Source organism: Haliotis asinina, chromosome 5 (genome assembly GCF_037392515.1).
Source record: "Haliotis asinina isolate JCU_RB_2024 chromosome 5, JCU_Hal_asi_v2, whole genome shotgun sequence".
NCBI classification, from domain to species: Eukaryota; Metazoa; Mollusca; class Gastropoda; order Lepetellida; family Haliotidae; genus Haliotis; species Haliotis asinina.
This window is the reverse complement of record NC_090284.1, coordinates 16828369-16848291: the sequence shown is the minus strand read 5'-3', so window position 1 is coordinate 16848291 and position 19923 is coordinate 16828369. Positions and strand designations below refer to the sequence as shown.

The following is a 19923-nucleotide window of genomic DNA, read 5'->3' as shown; positions in this document are numbered from 1 at the left end:
TGTCGACAAAATGAGAATCGGATGGAATGCAGACCCAACAAACCTTCACTTGGTGTCATCACTAATTTGTAAGGATAATGTTTAATAATATTATCTTGCCTGTTACACAGATCTGAAACTGTTCTGACAATTAGCGAACATGATATTTTTAAAATATAAGTCTACATCAAAGTATTCTTGTACGAGCTGACACAATGGATGGGCTGGCGGTTCGATACGCATGACATCGATCTTTACATAATTTGGTTCAGGGTTAACTCGACCTTGGTCATTATGTTCAATTCGTTTGATTTGCCATACGAACTTCACAATACTACATATTGCGTTACACTTTTTGCGAACCGGTTCACCCGATATGATCGGCAATTTCCGTGACCCTGATCGGTAATTTCCGTGATGATATATTTCCTTTATATTATTATACACTAACAGTTTCGAGAATGTTTATTGGTTACACAATTGCATTTGCGTGACATTTAATCACTATACTAGTAAATAAAAAAATTAGATTGGTATCGGCAGACGCATTTTTCGCGCGAGTTCCAAAGTTTAGAGCGCAGTCTCTAATTGGAAAATTTTCAATGTATCCCTTCTACAATCAAATCTGGGCCCCGACACTGGCCAGTGCCATTTTTTCACGTAAAACCGTTAATACACATATTGCAATATATCGCAATACGGAAATTTTGGTGTATTTTAGATTTGGTCTTCAGCAACCAATGCCCGTTATAACGAGACTAACGGGATCAGGTGTCAGACTCGCTGACCTGTTTGATGCATGTCATCGTATCCCAATTACGTACAGCGATGCTCATGCTGTTTTTCACTGGGTTGTCTCGATGACTTACAGACCGCAGCCATTTAGCTGGAATATGTTTTGAGTGCAGCGTTAAACAACAAACTAAATTAAATTCCTGGAACTATCTTTAATTTGCAAAGTAAATACACTTATATACATCATGACACATACATGACACATATCTGAGCTGATCACATATGTATCTTTGCATCAACACAAGCATTTTAGAAGAAATAAACATGAACGAACAAACGAACGAACGAACGAACAACCTACTGAGAACAGATGATCTTCGTCCTGGCGTTCGATTGTTTCACGTGTGCCATGGTGAACCTCGAGCAGTGCCAAGGTTAACAGTTTACAGACAAAGCTGTCCAAACCGGCATCTGTCCATTCCGGCAGGTTGTCAACAACGGCACAAAATTTCAGTCCTGTTCATGGCCTGTACATTTATCATCAGCTCAACAATTCAGCAGCGTCCACTGTATTTCAGTCTTCCGGTTATATGTACATATATTACAATACAAAAAGTATTCTTGTGAAACCACTTTTTCGTCTCTTTCTCTTTTGCAGAACATCATGTGGTATCGTTAAAACATGTCATGGTAATTGGTATTACCAACAAAATGACGTAGACTCATTATATACAATACCTTCTCTTTTTACGGCCATACATATACAAACTACAGCGTTTCCTACAAGACTCTTAAATAATATTATCCTTGCGATATCTGAAAACACTTCGCTTATAGGTGTTATCAACAGACATATTGCTTTTAATGATCATTAATTAACCATGCTTTTCCCCATCATAAAAAAATGCGTTATATGACTATATCAATTGTGTTACAAGACTGATGTCGTAGTCCAAGTTTAATTAAACGTATGGACTATATTTAAAGGGGATACGGATGAATCCCTTTGTGAGATCGTGTTTCTAGGGTTTATTGGGTACATCTAGTCGTAATCCTCAAATGATAAATTTACAACAAACGTATCTTAACACAATCACCAAACTCCACATTTAACCATAATTTGAAGCAATATTTTTACTATATTGTCATCTATCAAGGAAAATATATTAAGTCACACTGTCACTATGGGGCGGTTTGTAATGATGAACTCGTCGAATTCTGGCGATGTGATCGATATCTTAAGGCTCGAGCTACATGCTGCCAGAAGATGTTGTTGTTGCCTTCATCATGGGGGTACTCAATGTAGGAATCAGACTGCAACATATGGAGGAACTCGGGGGGAATGTTCTTTGCGGGTACCGACTCATACATGATGATGATGATGAGGTCCCTACCGCTACTGATGCTCTCCATCTGGGCCATGCGGAGCTCGTAAGTGCACCAGTAACTGTTAAGGAAGTTCTGGGACAGAACCACCAGAGTCTTCCTGCTCTTCTTGATGGCCCCGACAATGTTTGACGCAATGGGTTCTCCTGGCATGAAGTCTCGATGGTGGATGTTTAGCGTCATGCCGGTATCGTGTTCCAAATGCGCTCTCATATCATTTATGACAAACCCACGATCTTCATCGGCGTAGGAGACAAACGCGTCGAACAGGAACTCATCCTGCTCCTCCTCATATTCATTGTCCTTAATGTAGCGCAACCTTGCAGCGTAATATAGGTACCTAAGTTTCCACCTGTAGCGATACAGGATTGCAGAAATCATCAAAGAAATAGACGCAACCACAATGGATGCACATCCTAGAGCAAGCCCGAAATTGTTCTGACACATCGAGGTCTGCTCATCGATCAATTTCTTAAAGTCCGCCTTGTCTGAGATGTTTCTTCGACGCGTGTCCGGCATTAGACAATAGTAGCCGCTCATGTCATCAGGTGTTACCCCCGATGTGAGAAGCCATTTGAGAAATGGGAGCTGATTGCATGAACAGGAGAGTGGATTGCCTCGAAGGTGTAATGTTAAGTTTGGAACTTTGGATTTAATTTCGCTTATGTCAGCAATAACACGTTTTGACATCCACTTGATTTGGTTATACGAGCAGTCAATAAGCTGGAGGTGAATCGAGTTACGGATGCTAGGCCCGAAGGAGTACATACCGTTGTTTGACACGTCTAATATCTTTAAGGAACGCAGATCTCGCAATACATCGCCGCTCATAGATTTCATGTCATTATTGGATATCACCAACTTTGTCAGTTGAGTCAGGCTTTTGAATATTTCACCTTTCGTATCGTTCTGTATCTGCCAACCGAAGAAATTATAGGAAATGTTCAAGGTACGAAGTTTTAAGCAGTTTTCGAGTAAGCTGGTAGACATTCTCCTGGCTAGATTATTGGAAAGATCTATGTATGTCACGTTATCTAGTCCTCTTATAGTTCCACTGTCGAAGAGAACAAGATTGCTGGACAGATCAAGATACGACAGGTTTGATGCTTGGAAGTGAATAATCCCGATTGAGAAGATCATCTGGGTGAAGTTTGACACTATCTTCTGCAGATTCGGTGGAAGTGATAAGTTGAAAGGAGGCCGGGGAGAATCACTGATTGTGTCTGGTTCGTACCAGACACTGCGAGACTGTAGTTCACTTGCCAGAATATCACGTTCGTCTGTCTCATCATGGAAACAGTATGGCGTCTCAAACTGGGCATCCATATCGTCATCCAAAGTATCAACGTTCGGAACAACAATTGGGTATGATATTCCACTTAACCAAACTTCCTCTAGTCCCGTCAGAGAATCCAAGTCTTGCAGATAGTGTCCGTAGCTGAATTTATTCCTCTGGGCAGATACGAATCGAAGAGTGGGTGGCAACAGCTGCAGGACACCCTTTCCAATATTCTCGATTTCGTTATCATCAAGGTGCAGCTTTTCTAGTGAGGTGTTGCTGAGGTGAAGAACATGTGCTTTACGAATGACAACACAGCTTGTATGCTTTACCACAATTTTGTTGGCTTTCAGGGTTGATATGTTCGTGAATTGAAGCCCATAGGTTCCGTTGCCGAAGGATTTAAACCCGAGTTTAACATTGTCAGAGATATCAAGACTTCTTAGTTTTGTCAGTGGCGAGAAAGCATCTTTTTCTATGCGAGAAACAGAACATTTTGATACGTCTAAGTTTTCCAAGAAAACAGTGTTAACAAATGTAGAGTTCGACAATGTTGTTTGGTTACAAAATCCGTTGTTTCCGGAGATCGTTAGATTAGTTAGTTTTGTAAGATTCCTAAACCCCTCTCCGAATTCCCCATCTACAACGCCATTAATGAAGAGCGCCTCTAAGGAAGTAAGCTTGCTCAGGGCTTCGTTAGGGTATTCAGTCATATTGTTGTTATTGAGCCTGAGAGTTTTGAGATTGGTTAAACCTCTAAATACCTCACCTGTCAACACCGATGGTTCGATAATGCTATGCGCTAAGCTGAGGAATTCCAGGCTGCTCATGTTTAGAAAACCATCATCCTCGATGGCGGTTATGGCGTTGTGGGAAAGGTCAAGATAAGACAAATTTCGAAATCTCGTAAATTCAGACTTTCGTATCCGTGATAAACTGTTGTGGTCGAGGAGAAGGATGTTAACTTCATGAGGAATTGTAACGTCGGACAGAGACGTTAGGTGGAGATGGCTGCAGTTTACGAGTTTGTTGTCGTCACTGAGATTGCATCTTGGTTGATCGACATTGTTGATGTCACTTGCAGTAAGCTTGACACTCTGGATCGCCGCGAGAAGAAAGGCCCCGCAGATGACAACATGGAAAGTATCTGAAAGACAAAGAAATCGAATTTTGACTTGGTTGTCATATGTCATCGGTTCCCAATTGCGCAGATTGATGCTCATGATGTTAATCATTGGATTGTCTGGTCCACACTCGATTATTTACAGACCGCAGCCACATAACTTGAATAATACTTAGTGCGGCGTAAAACTAAACTAACTCAACCAGTTTCGATACGTGGCTGATGTAAACAAACATCTAAACTGACCGAGGGCTACTCTAAACTACTTCACATTAATTCGATTTAAATACAATTCCTTGGAAAATGATATTTTATAATGAGATTGCGGCATAGAGTTGCTGCCATTTTCAAGTGAACTGCCCCGATTATGCTTATGCATACATTTAAGCCGTCACAAAAGTTTAACAAAAAACGAAAATAGACAAATTCCGGATCCCAAACAAAACTCCAAATCTGTACAAGAGATCATGTGCAACATATGTCATATTTGGGATTTCACTTTCTTAGTAAAGTACAAATTCTAGTACTTTTTTTGGTTGAGTCCCATCCGGGATTCGAACCCGCACCCTCAGAGTCAAGCACCTAATCGCCAGCACACAAAGCTCCTTGCCCGCTCTGCCACCGCGTCTTCCGCAAAAAAGTGAAAGTCGCACAACTGGTAGTCTAGACTGAGTACTTTGTGTACACCCCCCCCCCCTCCTCCCCCCCGTGGCAATTTACACTTATCAGAGGGGTGCACAAAGTACGCAGTCTAGACTACCAGTTGTCCGACTTTCAGTTTTGTGGAAGTCGAGAATAACGAGAAGAGGAGAATGATAATAATAATGATAATAATAATTGTAACCAATACTTTATTACCCTTTCGTATGCTAGGGTATATTGGGGATACTGCATACATTCACCAGAATTCAAAATTATCTTTCTGACAGAATCCCAGGACCTCGGCACCATAGGCCAAATAAGAGCTACTTTTATATCAAAGTATTCACCTGTTAGTTCCATAATTTTGTTGTACCTGTAAGTTCCCTTATGAAGATTGAAACAACAATGAAATATGCAAAGCAACGAGAAAACACTGGAAATTTCAAGGTTTGAAAGGAACTAAATGTCACAGACCCGGGGAAGCAGGCTGCCATGAAGTGTATGTTAATTGTACGCCACTGTTTCTATTGTATTTATTTAGAAGTTTAAAACACTGTGTTGGAAAATCAGAGGTATATAACAAAACTATAATAGCTCGAAATTTGATTTAAAACCGAACGTGTAGCGTGTGGCTTTATAACTAAAATATACTTTTATAATCACTTAGCAATCACAAGCCATGGTAGAATGCTTGATTAACTACTTTGATGGTACCATGAACTGTCTGTTGCGTGCCATTGTTTCTACTGTTTTTTATTTCCGAATTATTTACAATTATGCGACCACTAACTGTCTGGAGTGTGCCCAAGTTGCTCCTGCATGCGCAGCTTGGTAAATTATATTCATGTGACCATGAACTGTCTGGAGTGTGCCCCCGTTGTTACTGCATGCACAGCTTGATTAATTACATTTATGTGACCATGAACTGTCTGGAGTGTGCCCCCGTTGTTACTGCATGCACAGCTTGATTAATTACATTTATGTGACCATGAACCGTCTGGAGTGTGCCCAAGTTGCTACTGCATGCGCAGCTTGATTAATTACATTTATGTGACCATGAACTGTCTGGAGTGTGCCCCCGTTGTTACTGCTTGCACAGCTTGATTAATCACATTTATGTGACCATGAACTGTCTGGAGTGTGCCCAAGTTGCTACTGCATGCACAGCTTGATTAATTACATTTATGTGACCATGAACTGTCTGGAGTGTGTCCCCGTTGTTACTGCATGCACAGCTTGATTAATCACATTTATGTGACCATGAACTGTCTGGAGTGTGCCCAAGTTGCTACTGCATGCGCAGCTTGATTAATTACATTTATGTGACCATGAACTGTCTGGAGTGTGCCCCCGTTGTTACTGCATGCACAGCTTGATTAATCACATTTATGTGACCATGAACTGTCTGGAGTGTGCCCAAGTTGCTACTGCATGCGCAGCTTGATTAATTACATTTATGTGACCATGAACTGTCTGGAGTGTGCCCCCGTTGTTACTGCATGCACAGCTTGATTAATTACATTTATGTGACCATGAACTGTCTGGAGTGTGAACACGTTGCTAGTGCATGCACAGCTTGATTAATTACATTTATGTGACCATGAACTGTCTGGAGTGTGCCCCCGTTGTTACTGCTTGCACAGCTTGATTAATCACATTTATGTGACCATGAACTGTCTGGAGTGTGCCCAAGTTGCTACTGCATGCACAGCTTGATTAATTACATTTATGTGACCATGAACTGTCTGGAGTGTGTCCCCGTTGTTACTGCATGCACAGCTTGATTAATTACAATTACGTGACCATGAACTGTCTGGAGTGTGGCCCCGTTGATACTGCATGCACAGCTTGATTAATTACATTTATGTGACCATGAACTGTCTGGAGTGTGCCCCCGTTGTTACTGCATGCACAGCTTGATTAATTACATTTATGTGACCATGAACTGTCTGGAGTGTGAACACGTTGCTAGTGCATGCGCAGCTTGATTAATTACATTTATGTGACCATGAACTGTCTGGAGTGTGCCCCCGTTGTTACTGCTTGCACAGCTTGATTAATCACATTTATGTGACCATGAACTGTCTGGAGTGTGCCCAAGTTGCTACTGCATGCGCAGCTTGATTAATTACATTTATGTGACCATGAACTGTCTGGAGTGTGCCCCCGTTGTTACTGCATGCACAGCTTGATTAATTACATTTATGTGACCATGAACTGTCTGGAGTGTGAACACGTTGCTAGTGCATGCGCAGCTTGATTAATTACATTTATGTGACCATGAACTGTCTGGAGTGTGCCCCCGTTGTTACTGCTTGCACAGCTTGATTAATCACATTTATGTGACCATGAACTGTCTGGAGTGTGCCCAAGTTGCTACTGCATGCACAGCTTGATTAATTACATTTATGTGACCATGAACTGTCTGGAGTGTGTCCCCGTTGTTACTGCATGCACAGCTTGATTAATTACAATTACGTGACCATGAACTGTCTGGAGTGTGCCCCCGTTGATACTGCATGCACAGCTTGATTGATATATTAATGTGGTTATGACCTGTCTGTGATGTGACCATGTTTTTATTTCCTCACTAAAACATGTTTAATAATCGGGGCAACCTGGGTTTTGCTAACCACGATCACAAGTTCCTGGTACGCATCATGCTACTATGTGTTGTGACCTAACAATTCCTGCTTGAATTACCTTTAAACACATAGTTATTGTTGAATGGTTTCGGTTTTAATCTTTCCGTCAGTGTTAATACTTGAATTAGATTTTCACTAAGGAAAATATTTGTATTGCCGTAGTATATAGATCATCCCAGCAGTATTCCAGCTATATGAAGGCATATATGCTTGACCAGTCGGTCCACTCAACGACAGCATAATCGTCAATAAACTATTAACACAAACATGTATTCCTGAAAACCCGTTTCAGTCCATATTTCCGTTTTAAATGATCTCTAGGGCATATTTGCTATTCTCCACGGGTGATGTTTGCACAAATACAACACCATTTCCCCTTTGTGTACCTCAAAACATTCTTCAAGAGATGTGTCTTACGAATCAAAATGATAATGAGATTAAAAGGGTACATTTTGAAGCATGGGACTAAGACTAGTGCCTCAAACAGACCTCGAATATTCCCCTGTCGGTGCCCCACGGTAACTGTATCCAGTCTCCGCAACAAATGAAAGATTATAAGCTAAACTCTTACTTGTGGGTCACGTTAGCTCAACAATGAATACTCCGAAGTCAGATCAACTTGACAATAATATCCAAGATCGCACTTACGGCAAACTTGGTTTTTAACTGATACTGCTTATTATTAATCATTGCTCAAGGTGGTGAGATTCAGTGATCGGTTTAACATTGCTAAAGGTCCAAAGTTTAAAAGCTTGCATGGACTCAAAGCAAGGAATGAAAGTTTCTGAAATATGAAAGATCCTTTACGAAGACAACGTATATTGAACCATGACGTCAGTAAATACTTGATTGTGATTGGTTTATCAAATTACTTCGGAAGTATATAATCACGTTATATACCTCTGATTTGCCAACACAGTATGTTCTTTTTTAAATCTTAAAAACGCGATTATGGTAGAATGTTGATAAGTCATTGGATCAACCTCACTACAAATTAATAATTGAATAATGTTACACTAATGTAATACCAGTTGACGTATGACGTCATTTGTTTGAGTCCCATCCGGGATTCGAACCCTCACCCTCAGAGTCAGGCACCACCTAATCGCCAGCACGCAAAGTCAGCCGCCTAGCCCGCTCAGCCACCGGTACTCAACCAAAAAAGTACTAGAATTTGTACTTTACTAAAAAAGTGAAATCCCGAATATGACATATGTTGCACAATGCTAATACCCCTGTCGCAGTGGTGTTAGACCGTGCTCTAATCGAGGAAAAGTCGAGAGTCATCACAGAGTGGGCACTTGTCTGTCAGTCTATATGGGAAAGTAATAAACAGAACACTAAACTCGCTTCCGTGAAATACCATTTTTATTAAACTCGTGAAAGATTTTGTATCAAACTCGCTTTCACTCGTTTGATACCGAATCATCAACTAGTTTAATGAATGTGATATAACCATAACCAGAGTCGTTTAGTATCCTCTATATCAGTAATCAAATCACCAGACGTAGCACTCTAAATTAGGTTGGAACGGAATAAATACTTACTGAAATACACCATGACTGAGCCCGACAGCCACTAACAGCAATGAACATTGAACAGCGGTTTTCCACATCGACTATTTAAGCGTCCCAGATAACCAGGAAGGTTTCTTGTCAGGAGTGATGTTTTTCACTTCCCCTTATCTGCATACAATGGACGAACAAGCGCAGCCTCTTAATGACGTGATTTCCGTTTTCCGTGCATATATGCAGTCGATGGGCATTTTGAAACAATAGTCAAAACAATTAAAGAATATGTCCAGACATATTGGTAGCTAATATATATGATTAATGACGATTCCTTTGTAAAGACAATGACCCATATGTGTCTGAATGTGCAGAAAAAAGGGTTGTGTGAGCCTGATACACATGTGTCTGAATGAGTAGAGAGAGAGGGTACATGTGAAACTGATACACATGTGTCTGAATGAGTAGAGAGAGGGCTACATGTGAAACTTGATACACATGTTTTGGAATAAGCAGAGCGAGAGAGGTACACATGTGAAACTGACATAAATGTGTCTGAATGAGTAGAGGGAAGGGTTTATCTGAAACTGACACACATGTGTCTGAATGAGTAGAGAGGGAGTTTATGTGAAACTGATACACATATCTAAATGAGTAGAGAGAGGGGTTTATGTGAAAGAGACACACATGTGTCTGAATGAGTAGGGGTGGGGGGTGGGTGAAACTGATACACATGTGCCTGAATAGTAGAGAAAGGGGCATATGTGTGTAGATGCCCAGACAGAGGCAATACAATGTATGTGAAAATGACCCATATGTGTGTGAATGTGTGGAGGAAGTGGTATATGTGAAAATGATTTATATGTGTGTGAATGTGTAGAGAAAGGGGTATATGTGGAAATGATTCATATGTGTGTGAATATGTAGACAGTAATATTATCTATATGTGTACCTGTGAAAGTGATCTTCGTGTGTGTGAATGTACAGTGATCCATATATGTCTGAATGTATATAGCGAGAGACGCATATGTAAAAATGATCCATATGCACGTAGACAGAGGCGTATACGACGTATGGGAAAATGATCCATGTGTGTATGAATGAGAGAGAGGTGTATATTTGAAAATGATCGACCGATTTGTGTCTGAATGTGTAGAGAGAGGCGTACTTGCGAAGATGATCCACTGACTTGTGTCTGAATGTGTAGAGAGAGAATGCCCGTGTTATTGTCAGTTCGACGGCTCCAATAGACACTTTTAAAGAGGAACACTTTTTTAATACTTTTTATTGCAGTGGACGTTTCTGTGTAGATCCTAACACCATTATCAAGCCACACTCGCCATACTGGCGTTCTTCCTGTAAAATGGTCCGCTCTTGCATAACAAATATTAACATTACGAACTTATTAAGCAGTTTTTTATATGATGCTTCGAAATACATTCTGCTATCGTGGCACCAATTTGTCACGAGAATACTGGTGCATATTCTCTAAAAAAAATATTAAGTTTAGGAAGTAAAATACTAGCGTCTGTCTTACTGACAACGGAAGAACGTAACAGGTTGCAGACTGCATTGTCAACTTGCCATGTGTCATGTGATGTGATATTTTATACACAGTAGCAAAGGACTTTTCCTCCACACTGAGCTATGAACTTTGAGAAGTACACATTTCCCCTGAATTCCTTTCAAGTGCCGGGTGAAGTAGGAGGAATATAGAATGAAACAGACACGCCATTTCTGGATTTTTTCAGGATTTCTTTTGATTACTCAAATAGATTTAATTCACCTGGCAGATTAATTTGTTCTTCCTCATCTTCAGAAAGCAAAATCATTTAACTTGGAACACCGTTCATAATGATTAAATCATAGCATCACATACAGACTTTTTTTGGACCACCTTACTACCCATTTGTGGTTTAACGTCAGCTGTTGCATAGTAAGCATGATCACTCGATTGTTTTGATTGTCGTGATAGGTGATAACAATGATCGGAGCACGCTTACTGACGGCGACATGCTTCGTTCAGCTACAACCCCCCCCCTTCTCCCTCATAAAAAAACAACCAAAAAACAAAAAAAACACACACACAAAAAAACAAAAAACAAAACAAACAACAAACAAAACAAAACAAAACAAAACAAAACAAAATACACACACACACACTCACACACACAGATACACTTACTTCACATACACACACACCACTTGCCTTGTTAGAATCAGTACAATCAGTGCCTTATTGTAGCAGAATCCATGAAATATATCTCATTAAAGCAATAACATGTTCCAATACCTACAGTTAAAGGTCACATGCATGGTAAAACACAACTTTGCAGATCCTGATACCTTTCGGTATGCACTTACCGAAACAAATCATAAAAAATGCCAATTCAACCTATAAAGTTGAAAAACAAACGCGATGAAGAAAAGCCCGCGAAATCGGAGTTCAAACGATTCACTAAATTTCCCCCAGCGCTGGGGGAAAAAGTGGTTTCAACAGCAGTGCTGCGCTGCGCCCATAACGCACGCGCAGTAAATAGTTTCGTAGAGCTTGAACATTATGCATGCCCGGAGTGTGAGGTCGTGAGCAGTAGTCTAATCATGGTTATGTGCACAGACAAGTAAATAATCTACTCCTTACTTAAAAAAACTTATTGATTGTGGTAAGCAGCTTCTTTCACAGAGAAAGCTCAATGTCTGGCTTATTGACACCTATATATCTGCCTGCCTGTCTGCTAAAGACAACATGAATATGCAATACACAGCTTCAATCATTGACCACATGCAGTTTGATATTAAAACCTATCAGGCTACACGCCATAAACAAATTAAAATTGATTTATGACTCGTGCACCCCATTCCTGTCTCTGCCACATTATGTAATTAGGCAAACCTACATACACATGGACACATGACATGTTTTTTTATGTCTGTGGGTTGCAAACAAACTACCTTCATTTTTCTCGGATGACAGCATCTGGCGGAAACTGGTGCAAACTCTTGTCAGTTTCAAGTCCTGGTTTGTACTTGGACGAAGGACAGTTTCTAGCCGCGCAGTAGTTCACCATCTCTACTGAAATGATTTTTGCTTGGATCGAACGCAAATTCAGAGAACATGTATTTCCAAAATCCAATATCTCTATATACATTCTTTATGGATAACAACTTCTTTTAGTGTAAATGATTTTGTTTGACAACGGTATGTGAATCCATACTGGAACGACGCATCAAGTAGAATAAATGAAGTTGTTATCCATAAAGAATCATACTTTCTTGTGACACGCCATACTTCTAAAATGCCCATCAAACAGATGATCTTTCTATACACACAATGAGCCACCAACGTATCAGCAAATGAACCAGCCAGTCGGAAGCCGTCGTTATACTTGAGTGCACTCCTACCCGCCATGACTGGGTTCGATCTCCCGAGGGCTTCGTTTCGAGGGAAGTAAACCCAAGTACAAAATATTGCACCTTTGAATCGCAATTGTGCGCTTATAATTTTGTTCATTTGGTTTTTTACAGGCGGCAGTGTATATTATATGTCATGAATAAGTGATAATTGTGTTTTAATCATGTTTGCTTTTTTGGCCGCATGTGACTTTTAACGATCGTTTAAAAGCAGATTGTATTTATATTCCCATTCTTTAAAGGAATTGATGGATGACAAAGGATGAAGTAGCGTAAGATATTTGTTCTTTAGAGGTCATGCGAGTGCCAAGTCATTCAATGCATTTCTATACATGCTGTTTAAAAGTATCGTATCGGTTACTTTACATACAGATCGGATGAAATAAAAGCGATGGCAAAGATGTTGCCTGATATACATGCAGTTAACAGGAGTCCCAGTGGTCAGTGACATGATGACCAATGTTTAACAAGTAAACAACGCTTATAACGAACATGCCTACAACGAACTGATGACTATAACGAATTTTATCCGACAAACTGTTGTTCATTTCAGTTGAAATGAGGACAACTGGGGCTAAAAAGAACTAAAAGTAGTGGTCCTTTTGAGTTAGTTATTACCAAAGTTTAGGGTAGACTAAGAATGAAATACCCGCATATTTCTGCATGAAAATTCAAAATGATGCACTGAAGACCCCGACAAATGATTACACTTTCATAACTAGCATAAGGTGTTAAGTATTTTACGAAACTTCTGTCAAAATTAATACTTAGATTGATATATCTCAACACCAATGTGCTCAGGTGATGGGGATCATTGCTCTTGTGTAGCAATGTCTGTATTGATGTGCCTGTGAGTATGCACAGAGTGTGCGTGTGCATCTGTTTGTCTCTGTTGATACAGGTCTATGTTTCGATGAGTTAAAGTTTTATCCCACTTACTGATGAATTAAAGATGGGGTAACAATATGTCACATATTGGCATGACGCATCTTGGAAGCAAACCCCAGCCTTCTGCGTTTCAAGCGGTCTTGCATTGGAGTGCATGAGTGAGTATAGGTTTACGCCGCTTTTAGCAAATTTCAGCAGTATTAAGGCGAGGGACCCCAGAAATTGGCCTTCAATGTACACTTTTTGAGAGTCAAACCCAGGTTATCGGCGTGACGAACGAACACTTTCATAACTAGACTACCTCACCCACGTGTACTCGGCATGTACTATGTAGACTGTACATAAAGATCGTAAACAAATGTATATGACGTAATTATCTCATCGACCATGTAGGTTTCAAAGTGCAGTGACGTATTGTTTTCCAGTTTAATTATTCGACACAGAATTGGTGTTACTGAACTGGAGGTTGCAAAGTACGCTGTCTGTCTCATCGAATGATGTGATTCGAGACTGACAAGAGTCATGCATGAATTCCCTGTATGGCAACGATAAATATCAACTCGGTGATTGTCCCATGTGGAAAGAGCGGACAGACATAGAATCAGGGCAGAGTTTCGTTAATTGGACTTGACAGACATGTGTGAAGGATTACGAATCCAAGATCCGCCATGTTTATATGTTACTTGCACCACAACCATATTCTTCAGTCTCTCCGAATTTGTAAATATCATAGAAAACATTTCTGGTTTACCTCCCTTTGATGATATACTAAACTCATTCACATCACCACACGAACATTCTTGAGGCTATTCATGTAAATGCATACGCATTCATTTCACCATGGTAATAGCCTCTGGTAGTCAGTTTCACTACCGTACAATAAAGAGGAACACTTTTTTATGAATAGACAAATTGTTATTTTAGTGGATGCGACGTTTTGAAATCCCACCACCTTTATCAAGCAAATAACTAAGTCATCAGTTCTTGCGATTCCAAACATCAATGCCTTGTGAACATAACTCTTTCAACACCAGTCAACCAGAGGCACATACTTCCCTGACACTGAGACCCTGAGGTCATAGATGAAGCCTATGTTTATCAAAGAAAATATCAGCTCATTAATCATACTTCTACTACATATCATACACCATATGAAATGTCTAATCCTTCTGTTTATTAATATGAAAGTTATTTTTATCATATTATTCACGTAATACGACTACACTTAAATAAGTTCATTTTTAATCAAAATGCAGGTTCACATTTATATGTCCAGTTAAACCACGAAGAAGCAAAAACTGGGGCGATATTTTTTCATTTGTAACATGTCATGGTATCCCCTCTCCTTTTTCTTTCATATTTTCATTTTCACACAGTGAGAAAATTATTATGAAATGATTTTTGAAAATAATATGTATGGACGCGTATTTCCCAATATCTGTGGCATTCCGTTCGGTAACGTGATACAACGGCGTGAAGTACCTCCGTTTTCGAAGCGTCGTATGAACAAAGTGAGACGATTGATGGCGGATATCGTTTGAAAGTTCTGAACATCAACAATATCACTGTACCCTTCCCAAGAATATTCTCATAGTTGTCAGAAGCTATTTTATTGGATGCAGATTGGTTTCTAATGACGCTTTTTCGGCTCAGTCTGCAATAAGGATCATGATTGGTCAAAATCAGACACTTGACCTGAATCAGATAACAGCAATGGACACGGTCCTCGTAAACGAAAACCTGTAGATTCAGAGGAACGTTTTGGGTAATATCATACTATTCTGAACGGGTTATACACAAAATCACCACATATACTTATATTATGGAACTTACAGGACATGTCGTGCTTGGTTATGACCCGTGACAAGAAAGTTTTATGCATATATTTTAGCACTAAACATCGTGTCCGAGCGTGAAGTTCGAAGCGACAAAAGTCACTTGAATTACATTACACGATCAGTCTAAGTAAACTTAGTCTCAGTGTATTTCTTTACACTCCACCACAGTTTCTAAGAAAACCTAGTAGAAGGTCACTTCGGGTAACCTTTGAGCGACCAATGACCAATCAAACGCGAGACGGTTAAATAGATTTAACCAATCAGACAACGGCCACTATTTAGGAATCGGAGAGACTTAGCTCACTGACACAGATCTCGCCACAAACAAAAATCCGCATATAACACAGTTATTTGACCTGCAGTATATACGCTTTTGGGTTTTCTGTTGACATGGTTAGCATTACCTAATATTTCCACAAGATAACATCCTTGAATGTTGCACTGTTTTCAGCGACTGTTTACTCACTGTTGTCATGGTTGTACGTACGCCGTGTGCATCACCCGGAAGTGAGGGTACGCTATATAGCTTTCGGAATCGTTCGGGTACGAACCTTTTCGAGATAAAAAGTTCAAAAGGTATGAGCGAATGTCCACTTTCGCGATTTGATAAGCTGTGTTCTGATTGGTCAATCTCAAAGGTTACCTGACGCAACCTCCCAAAAGTTTTTGTTAAACTCAGCAGTTGAGTGTAACGAAAAATACTGAGGATAAGTTTACTTAGACTGTTTACACAATCGCGCAATAAAGATGGAAGTAGTAAGTTATAACGGTCGTTTCACAACTTTTAAGAGTACTGTTGATGATTTTTTTTCTTCAGTTTATCTGATTTGTTTAATTATATTCTCCAAACATTGTTAACTTGCTCCTTGAGAACTCGCACGTGGACCCGTTGCCGAAGCATGTGTGCGAGAAAAGTTGCAAAACAGTTTTATAATTCTAATCCTGCCTCATATGTTAGTTAGGTTCCTAGAAATATATATCATTTTGATGCGACCAGTCTTAGGACTGGTGAAGTCTTGGCCGCTCTTTCGGCCTACGGTGTTGAATGGGTTAATTAGCAGGTTTTTAAGATTTGTCAATATACATTCCGCCATCATGGTGCTGATTTGTCCATAGAATATAACACTTGTGCATATCCCATACAAATTAAAATATGCTACAAACAAGCACGGGAACACCCTAAATTTTATTGGCCATAATACACTTAAACCTGGGGTCGTCGTTTATACTCTGAGGTACATATAACTTCTTGTGTGCTTCATGGGCTCTTGTAACGACATGTTAGAACTTGCAATGTAACTTTTTGTGTGCTTCATGGGCTCTTTAAACGACATGTTAGAACTTGCATTGAAGCAATTGATTCAATATATTTTTGGAGCTTGAGTGAAAAGAAACATTGGCAAAAACAGCGAAAAACAAGGTTCTGAGACACAACAGCACCGTATATTATTCAAACACCCTGACACAGCAGGCGTGTGCATATGGAAGACAGACTGCGTATGCAGCTTGTGGTAACTGGACACTGGCAGTTGTGGATCGGTTCTGAAGGGCTTAGAGGACAACACTTTGTTCACCTGTCCTTCATGCTTTTCTAAGACTTACAAAGTGTGGTCTGTCATGTAATCTACCAGTGGCCTGGAACCCGTTCCCCAGTCTGTGTGTGACAGAGGGACATACCTGAAGACGGCGAGCAACGCTTCTTTTGGATTCATCCTGTAACCATGCAATGACCCTGTTTCTGTCATGGGCGCTTGACGTCTGCGCTTTGGCACGTTGAAGACGTTGCAAGACTTCAATACTGTCTACAGCTGGCTTTACAGGAAACATTGCCACACGTTGCTTGGGAAGTCATGCACAAGTCTGTTGTGTGTTGGCGTTTGCTGTTGTGTTTCAGCCCTTTTAATTTAAATGTGACTATTTTAGGGTATTCCCATAGTTTTTGTTCGTAGTATATTATTTTTAGGAAGTACATTACTAGTGTCTGTCTTCCCGACAACGTAACAGGTGGCAGACATCACTGACTGCATTGTCATTTTGTCATACTGACTTTTCATATACCGTGACAAAAGACTTTTCTTTCACACGAAGAGGTGAACCTTGAATTCCTTTGAAGTTCTGGATTAGGTAAGAGAAACATGAAATGAAAAGGGAACGGCATTTTCAGGATTTCTTTGATTGTTCAAATAGGTTTAATTCACTTGGCAGGTTATTTTTGCAACTAACGAACTAATGTACCTCGGAATACCGTTCATACTGATTAAACCATACCATCACACAGAGACATTTGTTGGGTCTCTTTCCCGTCATCTGGATCAAGTTTGGAAACATTTCTACAGGTATATTTACAGTGAGAATTATAGGTTACATTGGGCAAATTTACTCGAGGGTCAAAAGACATTCAACCGTCTCGGTGGACTCATGGATAAAGCGTGTGCCAAGAAGTCCACTAAAACAAAAACAGATTTCTCAGAATTTGTTAACCAGTCGGGCATCTTCCGTTCTTCTCAGAAGGCTATCTGCTATGGGCATCTCAAAACGCCTCTGAGCATTTTAATGATAAGTGTAGGATAAAACATGTCTGAGGGTTTATGATTTATCAAGTTTACAAACCGACTAAAGACTACACTATTATAATTTCAATATTTGGTATTTACTGTTGAAATCAACTGGGATGAGACTGACAGCCGACACCTTGCCTTGCACGCGCAATACATGCGTTACCCGTGTCCTGCATGTGGGCTGTCCATGGAACCCGTCTTGTGAGAGCACGATTCAGACTGACAAACAACCTCCTTTTACACATCGATAAAACCACCCAGCCTATAACCGAAGGGTAGCAGGTTCGAAACCAGATATCGGCACTGTAAGTTGGAAGTTATCGATAATATTTAACGATCACATTCAGTGACAGCAAGACAAGATCCTGTGAATCATGTAACAATTCAAAGTCAAGGGGGGTTATGTTACACTCCCAGGGATTATTACACCGCCGTGGGATGTATGACGTATAATGTGATAGGCAGTGTAGTGAGGTGAAGTCACTGGGGATTTGTAATTAGTGTTATCATTCTTCTTACCCTGGCGTACGTTATTCGGGGATTAACCGAGGCATGCTTGACTTTGAGTAAGTACAACATGCCTGGGTGGATATACATTTTAACCTGTGGTGTGATATCTTAAAGAACAGGGCCTAGATTTTCGAAGCTCTCTTAGTGTTAAGACAGCCGCAAGCACTTACGGCTATCTTAGCGCTGAGAGAGTTTCGAAAATATAGGCCCAGATCTTTAAAACCTGTAACAGACCTTGCAAGCAGACGCGCAAACGCGCACACCCACGAACGCTTACACGCGACATCAAAACATTTATACTCGCATCTTTTCCCCGTGATTTAGATTTTACGAACAGTGCCACACGTAAAACTCTTGCGAATGAAAATGACGAAAATACGACACAACTGAAGCAAGTATAACTGACAACACCCGTTTTATGATAAATATCTGGCAAAAGCACCGCCGGTCTTCTGATTCGAACTTAATCATGAACATGTGTCCATGGGTCAAGTAATTCAACGTTCAGCGTGTGACCATTGCTCATGTAACTGGAAATTTCTGGTTACAAGAAAAAAAACCCATCATGTTGATTTGTTCTTTAACGCCACACTGCGTAATGTTCAAGATGCATGACTTCAAGACTTATTGGCACTAACGGTATCGATTAACGTAATCAGGAAACGGTGACTGACGTCAGCTATTGCATAGTAAGCCTGATCACCCGATTGTTTTGATTGTCGTGATAGGTGACTTTATTGATCGGAGCACGCATGCTGACGGCGACATGCTTCTTTCCTCCACAGGCTGGTACTATTCACCTGCAACAAACCAACCAATCAACCAACAAACAAACTTCAGACAACCATAGATTTCGTTATGTATATAACAGTGAATAACGTCAGTGAATAACACGTTAAGGTGTTCTTCCAGGCACCGGGATACCATCTTACTTCTCTGAGGCATCCTCAAAACGATCGTCTGTATAACGTTAACGATGTGGAAACACTTATTACGTCAACGCCAAACCCTGCCAAGTCTTTACATGAAGTCCAGACAAAACGTTGATTCATCTAAAAGCATCAGCTGTGCCCAATGAGAAATTGTCCTGCGCTGCCGCTCTTGATACCCAGGACCAAATCGACGTCTGTTTCTGTATTTGTCTGTGGATATCGTGACTGTAATGTACTAATATAAGACCAATCGCACTGTTATAGCAGATTCAGTGAAGCATATCTCCATAAAGTAATAAAATGTTCCAAATAACGACAATTACCGATCGTTTAAAAGCAGATTGTATTTATATTCCCGTTCTTTAAAGAAATTGATGGATGACAAGGGATGAAGTAGCGTAAGATATTTGTTCTTTAGAAGGTCATGCGAGAGCCAAGTCATTCAATGCATTTCTATACATGCTGTTTAAAAGTATTGTATTGGTTACT

General features: G+C 40.1%; 1 protein-coding gene and 1 long non-coding RNA gene across 2 annotated transcripts in view; one reads left to right on the top strand and one right to left on the bottom strand.

Annotated features, from left to right (window-relative positions):
• LOC137283747 (uncharacterized) overlaps window positions 1-19923 on the top strand; it is a 702566-nt gene that overhangs the window by 156424 nt on the left and 526219 nt on the right. The window lies entirely within an intron of this gene.
• LOC137283622 (toll-like receptor 4) lies at window positions 912-9497 on the bottom strand. Its single transcript, XM_067815216.1, has 2 exons — window positions 9337-9497; window positions 912-4526 (listed from the first exon to the last, which is right to left on the bottom strand). The coding sequence occupies exons 1-2, from the start codon at window positions 9347-9349 to the stop codon at window positions 1897-1899; spliced, it is 2643 nt and encodes an 880-aa protein (XP_067671317.1). The 5' UTR covers window positions 9350-9497; the 3' UTR covers window positions 912-1896.